Below are 17,443 nucleotides of genomic sequence, written 5' to 3'. Positions count from 1 at the left end.
GGACCAGTATAAGATAAATTATTATTTTTAACAGTGAATTATACAAAGCATCTCTAGTAGAGGCCAAGAATAAAAATACCGGTGACCACCAGTTCTACCCCTCAGCCTCCTGGTAGACACAGCTGTGGTATTAATTTCAAAATCCTACGGCGATGCCTGCCCAGCAGGATTAAGCCAAAACCCCGTCCGCCGTATGCAGCTGTGGGGTAAAAAGGTTGGAACTGAGCATACAGTAACAGGTCACCTTTGAGTATACACCTATTCTTAACTATTCACGAGACCAGTTTGCTGCATTTGTTTTTTCGGATGAAGTTTGATTTTTTTTTTTTTTTTCTTTCTTCAAATCTTCACATGTGAATAATCAGATCTGACCAATGCATTTAGCTGCATTTGACAAATGTGTGCTCGAAGTTCAAAACTCAAGACAGTATTGAATTATACAAATTTCCCGTGCTGTTGCCTTGTTGTGAGAAATGGATGAATCCACAATCTCCATTTCTTCCTTTTCTCACCAAGTTGGCATCCCCAAAATTTGTAACTGAATTTCATGTTGTTGTTTTTTTACAATGCGCTCTGTGCGTAAAGGCCTTAATTGTGCAACATTAGCATCAAAAGATGTCAGAACAGAAGAAGTGTTATTATATTGCCAGAAACTGAATTTGCTGTAAGCTCACACAGTTGAAACAAACGCAGATGATAATATTACAAGTATTTGACATGTTGCGCTGTTGTAACCACTCCAGATATCAGGTTGTCCTGCTAAAGTGTGTGATTTAAAAGAAAAGCGTCTTCATTAACATTAGTTGTCCCTATATAAATAAGTTACATGTTCCTCCTTCAACTAGAGAAAACTGCCCTCACAAATTCTTAAAAATCTACTCTAAATATTATTAGTCTTATAACAAAACATTTTTGGTCCCATACATAAAGTAAGATATCAGTGTAGGTCCCTTTGACCTCTTTAAATTGTTCCAAATCAGACCACTCTGGGTCCATGAATGTAGTTTAACCTCAGCCTAAATAAAGGGACTTTTGAAGGACATGCAACATCCAACAACCTGCTAACATGGTGACACTTACAAGCATGACATGCTTCCATCTAAATAAAGACGTGTGGAGAAAACCATAAAACCAACAATGTGAGCAGAGAGTGGAGTCGTGGTGTGGAAAAAAACAAGAGATCGAAAGCTTTCAAAGGCTAGCGTACATCAACCTGCGTCACTTCTTACTGCTGGATATCACCAGGGAATGAGTGATGGTCCTTTAAAAATCCTTATTGTTTTAAATGTCACATCGCTACAGTAGGTTAACGTGCCCCTTTCTGTATAATGCACCGATCGTCGTGCTGCTCGGTGCTTAATTATCACGTTTGAAAGCAGCAGTTGGCTTTATGTCCACGTTACACTAATGTTTTAAACCCTCTCTGAGTGGAGCCATTCAGTTTGTGTGCTGCGTTGCTGAGGTCACAGTTCTCCATCAGCACACTGACGCTCCGTTAACACAACGCTTAGTTGGTGTTTCAAATATTTAAATAAAATATTCATTTAAAGTCTTTGGACATTGAATTTGTCCTACGAATATGAGGATTAGTTTGTTTTATTCGTGTACAGCAAGTCTAAAACTCATTTCCACTCTCGGCCTGCTTGAAATGCTATTGTGACGTATAGGAAACCCACATGTTCTGTGCATGTGCACACATCACTCACACAAGGGTCTTACACACTGAGTCACTGTTCTGAAAAACCTTAAAGCTTGCGTGTCATCTAGGTATTTTCCTTCTATTATAAACTTTATCAAATCTATATAATAAATATCTGTTTGCAGGGTGTTCATACAGGTAAACTCATTTTTCCCAAAGCACAAACACACTCTTGGGCCACACCATTTAGTGTGTAATTAAAAAATATATATAAAAAAAATTCTCACCCTTCACATGTCCACTTCACCCATCCCTTCACCTCTTCCCCCCCGCACTCCCACGGCTCCTCCACACAGGCTCGCTCTGCTCTGGCCTCTTCAGTGCCTCAGCCCTCGGGGTGTCCTGTAGCGCCCCCAACCTTCGGGACTACGTCCGCACACACCACCGTCACCACCACCCGAAGCCTCCTCTGTCCCCCGGCAGTTTGCCGTGCAAGAGTGGCATGTTTGGTACGTTCACCACGCTCTCTGTCCTCTCGCATGGAGCTGGTCTTTTCATCTGTATCCATTTGAAAAGCTTTTTTTTTTTTCCTGGCTTTGAAAAGTCTTGTTTTTTTTCTTTCCTACTTTGTGTTTTTTGCTCCTAAATTCATCTTATTGATTTTTGGGGACATTTTTTTTTCCCTTCAGATCAAAACAAATCAGCAGCTGTAATATATTGCATCGTTTCTCCTAATGATTTTTGCCCCGCAAGAATGGGCAGCAAGGGCACTGATTTGACAGCAGAGGGATTGGCTGTGTAGTAAATGCTGAGCATGCAGGCTGGAATACAATTAATACTTTTCCACATCAACTTGACCGCTAACCGATCAACCCGCTCTCCTCTCGGACTCAAGTGTTTTGTCTCTCTGTGCATGTTGTGTTAACATATCCTCTTTATTTCACAATCCTTCGTAAAGTGAAGTAGTGTGTCTGTAAGCCAAAAGCCTGGCTTTTTATTTTTTCATATTAATCACAATTTACGGTAATCCTTACATTAAGAAACTCAGCCTGTTATTTGGAACAGATATAAGACCCAGTAATCCACCTTAAAATAATCCCTTTTCCCTGAGTCTGGTAATGGCGGTAATGGTAAGTGAAAGAAAGCTGCTTCCACAGCCACCAGGGGTCCTTGCAACAGGTTTAATTACCACAAACATCTGGAGTGGATAGATTTCTCATGGTTGCAGCTGGTTAATCGCACAAATTTGTTTAATGCGTCCCGAATATGCATGTGACTCATCTACAGGTGACGTCATCATTTTCCTATTAGGTGTATTTATGCATATGGATCCGAACTGCAGGGATTTGTTTTCCCTCTACTACAGCTTTTTAAACACAGCAAACTGAGCCGGTCAGTTCATCCACTTGGTGTCACTCTGACTGCAGAGCTACACACTGGCAGATGCTTTACTTTCTCAGCTCTGTTGCATCAGGCCTATGGGCTGCTGTCTGAGAGACAGGTCGGGGTCTGGACCTGACGTCAGTCCAGTTCGTTTAAAGAAAAAAAGAACAGGGCAACAAGAGATGGGTTTATTGCTGGGAAGGTGAAAGGAAGTGCACACTTCAGATCTGAAGATGGCCTGCAGTGTCAGTGGTAAGTGCATTTCAGAGAGGCGGTTCCCAACCTTTATTTTACAGCTTTCTGCAATACCAAAAATGACCTAATGGATTCTTACCTGACATAAAAGTGGGTTTTCTTCTTTCGTAAACCGTATATTACATGCATACGCTCTACAGAGCTTTATTTCACCTGTCGGCTCAGTTTTTTTTTTTCTGTTTTATTTTTCCCAGTCTGCAGCGTTACTGCGTTAGTAAAAACTACGTTACACCAACACATTGAATGTGATCAACAGCCAGTAGTAGTCAGGCTGGAGGAAAAAGGAGATGTGTTCCTGTCGGTGACATTTAGATCAGCACACTTCTTACGTCCGTTGTTTACTCCACCCACTCCACAGCAGCCTTAGCACTCAGTCTCCACTCTGTTCATTCAAAGATGACCCTCCTTTTCACACAGATCTGTTGGCAGACAGACACTGATGAATCGACAGGCCAACTCTGCTAATCGGTTTTCTCCTTCTTTTTTTTTCTTTTTTTCTTTTTCCTTTTCACCCCTTTGTGTTCAAACACACAGACTCACAAGCAGACTCAGATCCCAGCTGCCCCAATAATGCCAGTTACCTTTCTTATCTCCTCAGAGCTGTTGTCTATGCCGGCAGTAAAGAGATTTTCTGTGTCGTATGCCAGGCATCCGACTAATGGTATGTCTGCCTTTTTTTTCGACACTCCTCCAGTTCTCCTCTTATCTTGCATGACGGTTTTGTGGGAAAACATTTTCTATGTTTTCTGTTTTGGGAGGTGTGACGTGTGGCTACATTACTTACATCATCTCAGATTTTTAGGTTTTTTTTGTTTCTCTTCCAGCGCACACCTTCGGTGTTTGGGTTTTGTTTTGTTTTTACTTATGTTGTCAGCCCTTCACCTCTAACATCACCTGCTCTGCCTGCAAGTGTTTTCATCTCCAATCCTGCTGTTCACAGGATGGTTAGCTATGTGGAATATATCGTGTTCCTTAGATATATCTCCACGGGTAGATAATCAATGCACATAAAAAAAATTAAAAAATCCTCACTGGCATATGCACTGTTGATTCTAAAATAATTTATTTGATAAATGTCTGGGTTTTTGCTATAAATGCCAAATAAAACTTTAAATAGGTGTTTCTCTTGTTTTAGTTTAACCCCAGTTTAACCACACACATACTTACAGTGATGTCATAGTGTACTGACCACACACACACTAAATAAAATCTGGACCAACCCATTTTAGGAAGAGCATCTGTTAATCAGGGGGCCTGTGGTTCAATACCTGGCTCCTCCGGTGTGTAGTAGTTGATGTACACGTTGCTGCTTTACTGTTTCCATATTTGGGCCTTTTACGGTATTTGGGGTTTTATATGAAAAGCTCAGAGACAGCTGATCACATGTTGGCAGTTTGATTAGTGCTGGCTGTATGTCAGCAGAATTGATGTCAGCTGATCCACAGGCTGGTCTCACATGTTGGTTCAGAGTGGCTGAAGAGTTGGTGGAATTCACAAATCTCATATGTTGAAACGTGTTTATTTATTTATTTTTTTAAAGACAGCTGGAGCCACAGTCATGGGCCTTTCCCTCCAGTTTGCTCTCTTGCTTCTCTCCTGTAGTCACATTTTGATTTATAATAATAGGCGCTGATGATCCATTTAAAAAGTGACAGTTTTCCTTAGATCCACTAACATTGGTGTGATCTGCTTTGTTACAGGTATTTGCTTTCAATAAATATTATTCTTATATTTTATTTACAATTGTCCAAGTTCAGTTTTGAACAGCCACCTGCTCATCAAGCTGCTGTTTGTTATATATATTATTATTTAACTAAGGACATTCCTCACTTTATCAATGATGAATTATCTGTTGTTATGATGCAAAGCGGAGAAAAGGGCAATCACAGCTGTGGGGTTTTTTTCTGAATCATAACCATGTTGATGGGTAAAATATTGTAGATAAAGTAACGTGTGCTTTACACATATTCTCATTTGCTTGGTCACTCAAATGGCACTAGAGGTGAAATTGTTCTCATTTGGTCGTTTTGATGTGAAAGCCAGGTGGGATTAACCAGCCGAGGAGCGATGTCGGGCAAAAACGCTGAAGAATGGGTCAGTAATGAACTTGCATTCATCAGGTTCACACAGACACATGTTTGAGGGTCTGTGGTGTCCTGTTAACTGTTCCATTTGTAAATATGCAAATGTCTGGTCTTTTATTGCAGATTGAAAGCTCATGCTGCTTTCTGATGATGGGATTGAGTGGTGCATACAAACAAGTTAGGAATGAGTCACCATTAGCCGCCTGCCACGCAGTGAACACCGAACCTTTGAACCAACCCCACCCCTGAGTGTTCTGAGCCCTGGGGCAGTTGCCCAATTTGCAGAGCTAGTGATAGAAATCTGTCAGAAAGTCACGCCTTCATGCTACAAATCTAAAATACGACTTCTCTTGTCACATTGCAGTTCTGTTGCCACACATACAGTTTCTTGAAAAATAGCCCTGGGGGTCACTGATGTTTGAGCACTGATTGACTGAAAAAGCCTTTCATTCAGATTACGTGGAGCAGATCTCAGGTGTGTTTTTATTCATTCGTTTCCCCCCCCTGACGTCTCTATTTCACCTCAGGCTATCTGCTTTGCATTTGATTTCTTTGAAATGGAAAGGTGGGACTGAGTCTGTTTTTTTTCTGTTTGAGCCGTGAGGTTTTTGTCCGTTGCAGCCTACAATCGATCGAATGCCCTCCGGCCGCACTGCTTTTCAGCTCCTCCCGTTTCTGCTCCCGCTCCGCTGCACTTTCCAGTTCTACTCTTCTCTCCCTGCTCTGCCTCTCATCCCCTCAGAGCCCTCGGACGTGCCTCACGTAACCCAGCTGCTGGAGTGGCTCCCTGCTGAGACAGCCCTGCTGGGGTTTGCCCCTGTGGCTGTGGATGGGGCCATGGCCCACCACCTGCGTCACTGCCCCTACCACTTCCGCCTCTTCAAGACTGAGCTGGTGTCTAGTCAGGAGCTCCCAGAGTCTCACTACGGTCAGCCGCTGCAGTCCCTGAAAATACTTGGTGCTGCCTCCTCTTCCTCACTTTCGTCCTAGCCAGTCGGTGCTGGGAGAAGGGGGATGCTGCCAGTGCCAGTTCAGCTTAGCATCTGTTGTGGCTCATTGCTTTTATTTTTCTTGCAGCCTGTGCGTTCATTTTCCCTCCTAGGTCTGCCTGTTAATGATATCTATAGCCCTGCCTCATGCTCCATTTATTGTCCGACTATAAACATTCTCATTTTGCACATCTGCCCAAAGATGCAAACGCTGTATTCCACTGCTTATTTAAAGACACAGTGAAACTATTAAAGCAACTTAGCTTTCACTCGAGCACTGCAGCTCTCAACGTTTTTTAGGTGTCACCTGACAGAGGTGAACCGGGGGGGGAAATCTAATGGACATCTAAAGGTCATTAAGTTTCCAGCTTCCCAGCTGAATGTCCATGTAATGTCCACTCGTGACATTAGTGGAGGTAATTGCCCAGATAATTCCAGTCAAGCAAGGCTGAGGCATGTGTCCTGAATGCTTCACCCAGACAGAGTATTCTTAGGAGAATAATTAGGCCTGAAGTTTGAGAGGCGTGAGGAAGGACAACTTTCTGACCTGAACACTTGTAACACTGTCTTGGGTTCATCTGTAAAAACAACTATAATTTCCAACTCAACCAGAATGTTGTCCTTTCTTATGAATGGCACAGAAGGAAATGGACGAGCTGCATCCACACGGCTGGGAATACACGGATGGCGTCCCTCTGAATTCTCCACCCTGTTAGCTGCTCGGTTTTCACATCATTATAATCCCACATCACACAGCTTTGTACCAGGCATCTGGCAGATTAAGATGCGTTTATGTGACTCAGTTCAAGGGACATTTGAGTTCTCACATCTTTATAAGATGGTTCTGATTTGATGTGAGCACTGAGAAATTCTCATGGACTAAGGAGCTGTAGAGACTGTTAGCATTATTGTAGTTTCATTCTTTCTGCGTCCAAAAAGGGGAGAATACTATGACAAGGAGTGAGAAAAAGGTTCAATCCATATGAAATGTGATGCGTATAGATTTTATTTATTTTGAAAGGACCAATAAGTAACTGAACAATTAGGACCTGATAAGACACTTTGAGTGTATTCTTTAATTTCACTGTGTCTTTAAGTCTTTGCATATGATTGGACATTTATAGCTCACTTGTGGAATTGGTAGAACATAGCAATTCATTTTTAACCATAATCTCAAATTATAACAAATAATACATCTGCAAAAAGGACGACTAATGGATCTACATGCATGCGGTTCAGTCTGGTGAACCAGACTCTTTTATGCGATGGTTAGAGGCCTGCCTAATTGCATTGTGTGCATGTTCCATCCTGAGCAGTGGGTGCAGGAAAAGGAAGCCTTTACAGCTGGGCTTTTGTTCAGGAATGAGGTCTGTGTGGAAATGCGTGTCGGATATTGATGGCGCTAATTTGGCCTTTGCACTGGGAAGTAACAACTGAATCTCCACAGTGTCTTCCTCAAAATAACAAAATATCCCTTGGCTGGGTTGGAGATATTTCAGTGTCTGTCTGAAAGATCTGGGTCATCATCTATTGGCTAATTTTAATTGGCTAATTAAGTGGCGGCCTGTCCGTTAACTGTCGATCGCGTAAAGTGTTTGTGGAGCAGGTCCTGGCACATTGTCAGCTTAACACAGCTTGCCTGCACTCAGCAGAGATGACCGTCTGTTATGACTTGTGCCGTCTTTATCTGCATTCGTTCCCTGCCTCGTATGTTTATGTCTGCCTTTGTGGAGAGTGAATAGTGCAGTGAAGGATCAGTGGGCTTTTTTTCTCTCCTCTCACTGCATCTACTGTGTGAGCTGAATTGTAAAGTCCATGTGAACGCACTGCAGCAGCGATGAGGAGGGAAAGATGATAAAAGCCAACTAATGTGTTTTTATATAACGCCTGCCCTATTACACAGTACACTAAAGACAGAAGGAGAAATACTGTAGCATGGAACTTGTCTGAACTGGCAAAACATTTCCTCCTGAGGCTTTGTAATATCACTTTAAACGGTAAAATAATTTTTCTGCTGTCATCACATCTTTGGCAGGAAGCTGTTTTCAGATTCCACATTAGTCTTTGTTTTGTCAAATGAATAAAGCTGCTCAAGGCTGTATCGGGTAAGGAAAAGATTTTTTGATTAGTCAATGGAAGGCCTGAAGGTCTTTGTCGTATCCTGCCATTCCTGTTCTTCTTCTAAGCTTTAGATTAAAAAGCAGAAGCAACAGGTTGTATAATGTTCTTAACTCTTGAAAGTGCACACAATCCCATGAGAAACATTAACAACAAGCAAGTCAACTAATTATAAATTGATATCTTGGCCCCTTGAGGCCTTGAAAGGTTCCTCTCCATTAAGCATTTCGTTCCGCTTGAATTGAATAAGTTGTTTTAGGTAATAGCCGTGCACACATTCATGGTTGTTGCACATTATTCATGGTGAAGGCAAGGATGGCCAGCATGCTGTCTGGGTAGATGGATAAAGGTGGAAGCAGCACTTCAACCTCCATCTATTCCTTACTGTCATCATAGAGCTTCATGTTCTCTGTTGGGCTACTGTGAATGCTGATGGACTGTTTCCTGCATGTGTGAAAGTCACCTTCTTGCCATTGCACTTTAGTGTTTAAAAGTTGTATTTCACAAGATGTAGATGTTTTGTTTTCTTTTTTTTTGAGGGGGGGGGGTTGGTTTTTTGTCCCGACCAACAAAAGCAAGCAAAATATAGAAATGTAATTATGAATACAGATATAAATTTTATAGAACATAAAAGTATATGTAATGCAATTTTACATATGACGAATCTTCTAATAAAATGAAAAAAAAAATTATTAATTGATTTTTTTTTTTTTAAAGAATACAGTTTTTCCTGTTCATTTCCTCTTCATTGTCGTAACATGAATATTTCCGCACCATTAACAAACCTCGAAGAAAATTAATCTTTTATGTGTGGTTCACAGTTCATTACAACTTGTGCTGCAGCTCATCATCAAATCTATGTTGGTGATCCAACCCAACCGGCTCAGGAAACAGGAGGGGAAATAGACTGAACATTTGTACCGGTCCTATTTAACAATTTAATTAATTAATAAATTTATACAATACAGGCATAACATTATAACCACCTGCTTCATATTTTATTTTCCCTCCCTTTTGCTGCCAAAACAGCACCGACCCGTCGAGGCATGGACTCGTATTGTAGCACCAGGATTGCTTTTAGATCTGGGGAATTTGGAGGCCAAGTCAACACCTCAAACTTATTGTTGTGCTCCTCAAACTATTCCTGAAGCATTTTTGCTTTGTGGCCGGGCGTATTATCCTGCTGAAAGAGGCCAGCGGGTAATACTGTTCAATGAAAGGGTGTACATGGTCTGCAATATTGCTTGGGTAGGTGGTACGTGTCAAAGTAACATCCACATCAAGGTCAAGGTTTCCCACCAGAATATTATCCGAAGCATCACACTGCCTCAGCTGGCTTGCCAGGTGTTCCCCAGGTAAATGCCTCACATGCACCTGACCATCCACGTGACGTAAAAGAAAACACAATTCATCAGATCAGACCTTCCATTCCTCCATGGTCCAGTTCTGATGCCCAGGTCAGCATGGACACACTGACTGCTCTGCTGCTATGCAGCCACATACGCAACAAACTGTGATGCTCTGTGTACACCTTTACATCAGAACCAGCATGAACTTTTTTTCAGCCGTCTGAGCTGCACTTACTCGTCTGTTGGATCAGACCACACAGGCCAGCCTTTACTCCTCACATGCGTGAGTGAGTCTTAGCTGACCATGACACTGTCGCTTATTCACCACTGTACCGAGCACTGCAGATCAGGACCGCCCCACAATAGCTGCAGTTTTGCAGATGCTCTGACAAGCACCAAACTCACTCCAATCCTTACATTTGTCATTTCTTCCTGCTTGCAACATCAACTTTGAGGGCAAAAGGTTCACTTCGCTCTCTAATGTATCTCCCCCCCCCCCCCCCCCCCCCCCCCCCAACAGGTGCCATGATGAAATCAGTGTTTTTCACTGCACCTGGCAATGCTCATAATGTTATGCCACATCTCTCCAGAACTTTATTTTCTTCTTTGTGGTTTCAGAACCTCGTCTGTAGCTAATATTAATTTTTGCTTTATATCACACACTTCACCTGAAGGAAATGCCATTTACAGCATCAGCTTAGAAATGAAGTTGACCTCGAGTACTGACATCTTAAACACAAGAATCTCTGTAGTCCTCACCTACTTATTACATATACAAACACAGAACGGTATTTTTTCTTATCTTTAAATCAACAAGCATATCATATCCTGTTAACACACAAGTGAGCTCTACTATAATCACTTCATGTATCAGCAGCAACATGTAACGAGTGTGTTTTCTTGTCATTTTAAGCAGAGTGCTCTGTAACCATGTTAGAAACAAGACAAAAATATTATTTTTGTTCTTGTGGTCTCACTAACTCAGGAATTGGTTATTTGTGTTTGCATTATATCTGGCTTGCTTGTGTTGTGTAGCTACAGCCAGTCAGCTGCTGTGAGAGGTCACACGCTGCCGACTGTAGCTCTTGTGTGCAAACGTTTGTGTGGCTGGTAACAAATATAAATCACTGCTAGATTTTTTTTTTCTTAATATGGCACTCAAATCACGTGGAACCGTAATGCACAGAGAGCAGTACTTTCCTCACCGCTCTTCCTGCTAGTACACGATCGGCTGTATTGTACCCTTTGTCCTGCAGGCTTTGAAGGATGCTCCATGGTGCCTTCCATCTACCCGCTGGAGACGCTGCACAACTCACTTTCCCTGAAGCAGGTGGACGAGTTTCTCAACTCGGTGTGTGAGAGCAACAGTGAGGTCCAGGCCAAAACCATGAAAGGTGCGAAAGCTTCAGTGTAATTTTTGTTTTATAGAATCTGATCGTCAGATCTTGAGCATGAATATAAATGGCCACAGTTCACTGGTTTTTAATCTGTTAATTCATATAAAGACATTTAAATAAAGCCTGAGAGTCGGCAGTTAAATTTGAAAGCCATTTCCACGTCTAGCAACAAAACAACACTTTCTGAATCCAAAAGCAGAAGAGAGCAGTATTTCTCAGAAGCATAATGAGCTTCAATTACATTTGTAAACTGATCCTAATGTGTTTTCTTTTCTCTCTCTGCTCCAGCGCTCTCTGGCTTGTTTGCCTCTCAGAGCCAGATTTCTCTCTATAGCCCGCAGCAGCCTCTTTCCTCCTCTGGATCTGAAGCATCTCTTCGACCGCCTAGCCAGCCTTTGTGGCGTAAGTGCAATGATTTTCATGGCATTATCAGTGTGTTGACCTGCTTTCACTGCACAAAGTGTTTTTCAAGAGAATGAAACCTCTTTAAACGTATCGGCTTCATGTTTAAATATTTACCCTCCTTACTATCGTGTAAAAGTCTAAATGACAACACAGACCGCAACAACTCAGTCGCGTCACTACAGTTTCACACAGATTTAAATGCTTCAATACTGTGGTTACTGCTACAGCTCAACCGATATAATGATTTTTTTTCTTCTTTCAGACACACGAAACAAACAGATCTCCCCTAAAGTGCATCATGTGTAGTTTTTTTCTGTACATGTTTACACCCTGTCCAGCTCTGCTTGGTTTCACTGTTTGTTGTCTGGTGCTGAAGGGTGTTTGTCCCGTCTCTTCTTCTTCTAAATTGTTTTTTATTGGCTGTTAGAAATGCTGATAAATCAGCAAATGGCTAATGGCAGCTCAGCTAAATTGGTTCTAGTTACCACAGTGAAGATGGAATCTCAGGTTGGAGAGGTGAAACTCAGCACTTTATCACATTCACAAATATCATAGACTGTGCAGGGGGGGGTGGATGTAGCCATCGAGATGTCAGCCATGCTTTTGTGAAGCGTTCATATGTGGATGAGACGGGGGAGTTTCAAGATAAGTCAGCCAAAAGCAGCCAGCTTGGTTAGCAGGGTACTGCATGGATATATCGCACAGACACAGATGAACTGCTAATTAGTGTGTAGGGAAAAAAATGCACAGTTTCACTCAGTTGCACTGACAGACTGTCCCAGTCTGCTCCAGTTTTAACTACAAAACAATCCACATATTTGTCATATAATATCACTGAAATGCTTCGAAATGCAGATTTTCACCCACCATACAGCCGCTCTGAAAATTATTATAGAGACCAAAACGCAGGAGTCTAAGCACACTGATTTACAGACTCAAGTGGCCGAAGGAGGAACTGCAATTTTTGGCAATTTGTTGTCTTTTTTTTTCTTTCTTTTTTTTTAATCCCTCGATGTCTTATTAAAACTTTAAAAAACAAAAAACGGGGGAAAAAAAAACAACCAATTTATGACCTAGTAAACAATAGCACGCTTATGACTTTAAAAAACAACAACAAAATATCCAAATAAAGAAACTAGAACAAAAAATGTGTGGTTGTTGTTTATAAGTATATAAATAACAGCAGACTGTGCAGCAGATTACACCGCAGCATCAACAGTCACTTAAAACTGAAGTAAAAAGTACTCTGAAAATCACAGCCCCTTCATCTTTAACCAGCTCATTGTTCTCCTTTCTCCCTCAGATGGTGAGCTGAATTCATGCACATGTTATACGTGTGCACTCGGTTTGGGTGGCTGCTCCAGATTCTGGTGCCTGTAACTGCACAGAACTCATTTAGCCTCATTTACCACACAGTGCGCAGACAGACGGGGAGGCACTTCTTCTGCTGCTCGTGTAACTCTGTTCTCTTATCAGCTGTAGTTACAGGGCAGCTGTTTACAAGTGCAGCCCTGTGACCTGTTCAGGAACATTTTTTAACCGCAGCTTCTATCTTTAGTGTAAAACACTTTAAACCCTTATTCTTGATTTTGCTGATTTGTGATTGACGGCAAATCTTCATTACATTCTAGTCAGATTATTGATATAAACATTCATGTGGCTCAATTTATGAAACCCAGCACATAAAGTAACAGTTTACATAAAGTTCCCCATGGCAACGAGATGAAGAGACGAGCAGATGATGCTTTCCTGTTATTGTGCCAGCTCGCTCTCTCATTTGTGTTCACTTTGTGTCCTTCCCCGTGACGCATGTACAACAGCAAATAACATGGCTCCTGACTCGCAGAGTGAAGCGAGGGCTCCGGGGTGGAAAGTAATGGGATTATTAGTTGCGTCATGGATGGACTTTTTAAAACATCGACAGTTTGTACCAGTGGGGGAAAACAAGTGTTTACAGAGAGCTTGTGTGTGTGTGTTTTCTGTTCAGATGGCAGCATCCCCTCCAGTGCTGTATCCAGTGCGGGCCCCTCATCCCCGATTACAGAGTCTTCTGGTCTGAACTTCAGCTTCAGTGAGTAGGCCGTCTGTTTGGAGAACCACAAGGACCTCTGGGAATCGGAGGCCACGGTGTAACGACTTCACTTCCTGCGCTGTTATTCAGCCTTCTGCTCATATTCACGATGTCAGACGCGATATGATCAAACAAACTGTGCACAGCGATTCTTCTGCTGCACCCCCACTGCACCACCACTGACTGCACTATCCTCACCACGCCTGCTCTTCTCCATAAAGAGGAAATAAAGAAAAATACGTGGGACCTCTCATCGCCTCGATCCACCTCCTCAGATCGCTCACACTTTCCTGAACCGTCCATTGTGCCAACATTCAGACCATTTGTGCCTTTAGTTTAATTTGGATCAGAGCAGTGCTTGCTATTTGCTCTGGAGATGGTTTTTTCCCCTCACACATCAGCAGTCTGTTTTTCTCACCTGAACTGCCGACATTTCCGGTTCAAATGCGCCACGGACTTTAAGTCTGTGGTGGATTTCATCCAAAGATCAGCACGCCTGCTTTCTAACCAAGAATTAGATTATCAATACTGCTCTCATATCTAGCTGTTAGCTCAGCTTGGCAAATAGACTGGGAATGGGGAAACAGCCTGTTTTAAAGATGGCAGAACAGTAGTAGTCTTTTCTTTTTATAAATTCTATGTTTTATCTTTTTTCTTTTTTTAATAATAAGTAAATTGAACATTAAGTGTTAGTTTTTCAAGCAGTTTTACCTTAGACAAGGCCACTGTTAGCTGTTTCCATCCCTTAAAAAGGCTGAACTACCTGCTGGATTTGAGAGTTAATCATGTTATTTAAGGCTTCAGTCATACAGACTTGGAGACCAGTTAGTGAGCACTGACGTAAAACGTCCTCATGATTCCTTTTTATCAGATTTGCCACAGTCACGTGTAGTTTGCATGGAAGATGCCAGTCTGTCTGTAAACACCTCCGTCAATAACTCAAAACCAAACAGGATGCTCAAACTGATACCAGAGGTTCATCTACTAAAAATGTTGGACAAGTTTGAATCTAAGAGGTGTGAAAATCGAGTCTGGTTTGCTTTGCACTTTTCACAGTTTCACTGCTGCTTGGTGACTGTTTGTTGACAGGTGTGCAGACAACAGATGGGATCTGCAACAGCCACCAACCAATCGCCAACTGGATTTTGGATACATATTTTTCCCTAGTTGTCGCCGACCCGTCTCTAAGCCTGTTTATGACTGAAGTCTATCCTGTTGCAAGAAAAGAAGGAAGGGTAATTTAACCAAAAATGTCAAAATGTTCCTATATCTGTTTCACACATCAAACGTCTGGATTACAAAATCAGGTGTCCCGCAGACTGAAAACCATCATCTAAAGCTTGTAACACTGTAACCAAAGCAACCACAGCCCAAATACTCTCTAATGTAACATACAAAGCATCTGCAGAGATGCAAGTTTGCAGTGTGCCTGATAAATTATTGCTCACATGATTTGTTTTACTTCATGCATTAAACAAAAAAGAGTAGTATATTTTATAATTTTTCACTCATGCCAGCCTGATCAAGCTGTTTAGCTCTGTGTTCTTCAGCTGTTAAGTAGGAACAAAGACGCATCTGTAAATGTGCCTTCAGATAATGTGATATTAAATCCAAATGTTAGGAACCTGCTGTATTCTTTTACTGAGATGTTTTTGAGTTACAGGGATAAGCCACTTGATTAAGTCAGTAGTATAGTTGTGTCTGCAGTCTGTCACCATATATTGAGGTGTGTTTTTAACGTCAAATGACTGTTTCTCATCTCATTAATCATGCTCAGGTAAAGCAGTATAATCCAAAGGTTGCAACTGGTTCATCAGTTTGTGACTGAACTGTTGGACGGTCAGTTCACTTTCAATTCAGAAAATAATTACAGTTAATTGAAATTCCAAAATATATGTTATTACTTTGACAAAAGCCTGTAAACAAAATGAAAAGCTGAATCTGATTGTGGGCACTGTGTTCAGTCGGCATTGTCAGCTTTAACAAAGTATAAACAGCAGGGAGGGGGGGAGTCCCTCTTTTCATTACAAAGCGGTTCAATTGAAAAAAAAACTGACCTTCGAAACTTGAAACGTCTGCTGTTGAATGAATTTCTGAATTTTAGCCATCTTGTAAAAGAGTTCTAGATTTTTGAAGGCTAATAACCTGTTTTTATCGTAATTGTGAGTTGATGTTGGTGTAGTTGTGTATTTATGTGGTTATTTAATGTCAGCCAAAGAGAGGTGCGTGTGTGTGTGCGCGCTCTGTTTAACGAGGTTTAAAGGTGTAAGATGTCTGTGATGCCCTGTCTTCTGTGGTTCAGGTCAGGCTGTGACATCGGGGAAAGGAGAGGGGCAATAATAAAAAGAGAAAATAAAGACTGAAAGTGTTGTTTAGTGTGTTATCAAGCACAACAAATCATGTTGTCACACCTGCTGCAATAGATGGTGTGAGAGTGATGTTTTATTGAGCACAGTCCAGACACAAGTCTGTTAGTGCTGCATAAACAAACTGGCCAACCTCCTGTGCTCATCTGTCTCTGCTCTTCTTCAGTCTTTTTCTCTCCCTCCTATGTCTCATTTTGTCCTTTTATCCATTTCAAGACTCATATTTTTTTCCCAGTCTATTGTCCAGTTTTGTCTTCTCTTGCAATATCAGAGCTTCAACCGCTTGTGTTGACCATGGCTGCATGCTAAGTGGATTGAGTCGATGCCATGTGATCAGGTGATTAGCTATTTGCATTAACAGTTAAGCATTTGAACAAATGAAGTGGCCAGTGACTACATGTCAGCTACTGATTGTGAAATTCATCATGTTTGAGAACACAAACATGGGTGAAGAATTATTTCCCTGTAAAACTGCACAAGCAGGCAGCTTTTTGAAACCAGAGAGGTCGCCCCCTGCTGGACATGAGAAAGAATGCACTTCTACGTCACCTTTACCATGCTGGCCCAGAATCTACAAATGTTTTGAGTTTCTGTGGCCCCAAGATATGGTTTGCTGGTGTGCTGACCACATTAGGCTTGCTCCTTTTTTTCTAGTTTTAATGACATCTTGAAGTTCTCTGTAAAACGGACAACTTGAGCTAAAACAGGACACATTTTGGAGTTTCCAAAGCATTTTTTTTTTTTCAAATTGATATATGTATATTATTTGTAATATTAGCCCTCTGGACCTCTCCTGATACGGTCAGTAAACACCACATTTTAAATGTTATTAGCTACTATAGTGTCTTATTAAACAGGGGTCGCATATTAATCATATGAATCATATTAATCATTTTACCGATCTTTACCCACTTGTTTCCTCCTGTCTCCTGCTTGCTTCCTCTCCTTGTTTCCTCTCATCACTTCTTTCTTCCCTTTTCTTCTGCCTTTCCTCTCCTGGTTTTCTCCTCTACTTCTTGTCTCCCCTTTCTATCCTCACGTTTTCTCTCACCGACCACCTGTTTCATTTTTTTATGCTTTATTATCTTATTTTCTTCCTGCCATTAGTGCTCACAAAAAACAAGAGAGTGGACTTCTTTTCCCTCTCTACCTTCTTTTTCCTTTTCTTTTTCTTCTCTTGCCTTCTAACCTCATCCTATTTACCTCTCTCCTTGTCTCCCTCTCCACTCTTCTCTGAATGGCTTTTAAGAATAAGATAAGATAAGATAAGATAACCTTTATTAGTCCCACACGTGGGAAATTTGTTTTGTCACAGCAGGAAGTGGACAGTGCAAAAGTTATGACGCAAAAATTAGAATACAATAAGAATAAATACAGTACACAGCTG

The 17,443-nt window shown here is 41.5% G+C and overlaps 1 protein-coding gene across 7 annotated transcripts in view; it reads left to right on the top strand.

Annotated features, from left to right (window-relative positions):
* The window catches only part of ppip5k1b (diphosphoinositol pentakisphosphate kinase 1b), a 57,138-nt gene extending 39,746 nt beyond the window's left edge, over positions 1–17,392 (top strand). The window contains exons 27-31 of one of the 7 annotated variants that reach the window (XM_086299397.1): positions 1,996–2,148; positions 3,876–3,938; positions 11,074–11,211; positions 11,503–11,616; positions 13,607–17,392. In XM_086299397.1, the coding sequence (XP_086155523.1) occupies positions 1,996–2,148; positions 3,876–3,938; positions 11,074–11,211; positions 11,503–11,616; positions 13,607–13,698 (560 nt within the window). In that variant the 3' untranslated portion in view covers positions 13,699–17,392. The remainder of the gene's footprint in view (positions 1–1,995; positions 2,149–3,875; positions 3,939–11,073; positions 11,212–11,502; positions 11,617–13,606) is intronic. The other 6 variants (XM_086299399.1, XM_086299401.1, XM_086299398.1 and 3 more) reach the window with 6 other exon arrangements.
* The last annotated feature ends 51 nt before the right edge of the window (positions 17,393–17,443 follow it).

The sequence above is a fragment of the Aulonocara sp. 'chitande type north' Nkhata Bay genome, linkage group LG7, assembly GCF_057382095.1.
Source record: "Aulonocara sp. 'chitande type north' Nkhata Bay isolate Kocher_YH1m ecotype deep benthic linkage group LG7, A_spYH_male_GT1.1, whole genome shotgun sequence".
NCBI lineage: Eukaryota > Metazoa > Chordata > Actinopteri > Cichliformes > Cichlidae > Aulonocara > Aulonocara sp. 'chitande type north' Nkhata Bay.
This window is presented reverse-complemented; position numbering and strand designations above follow the sequence as displayed.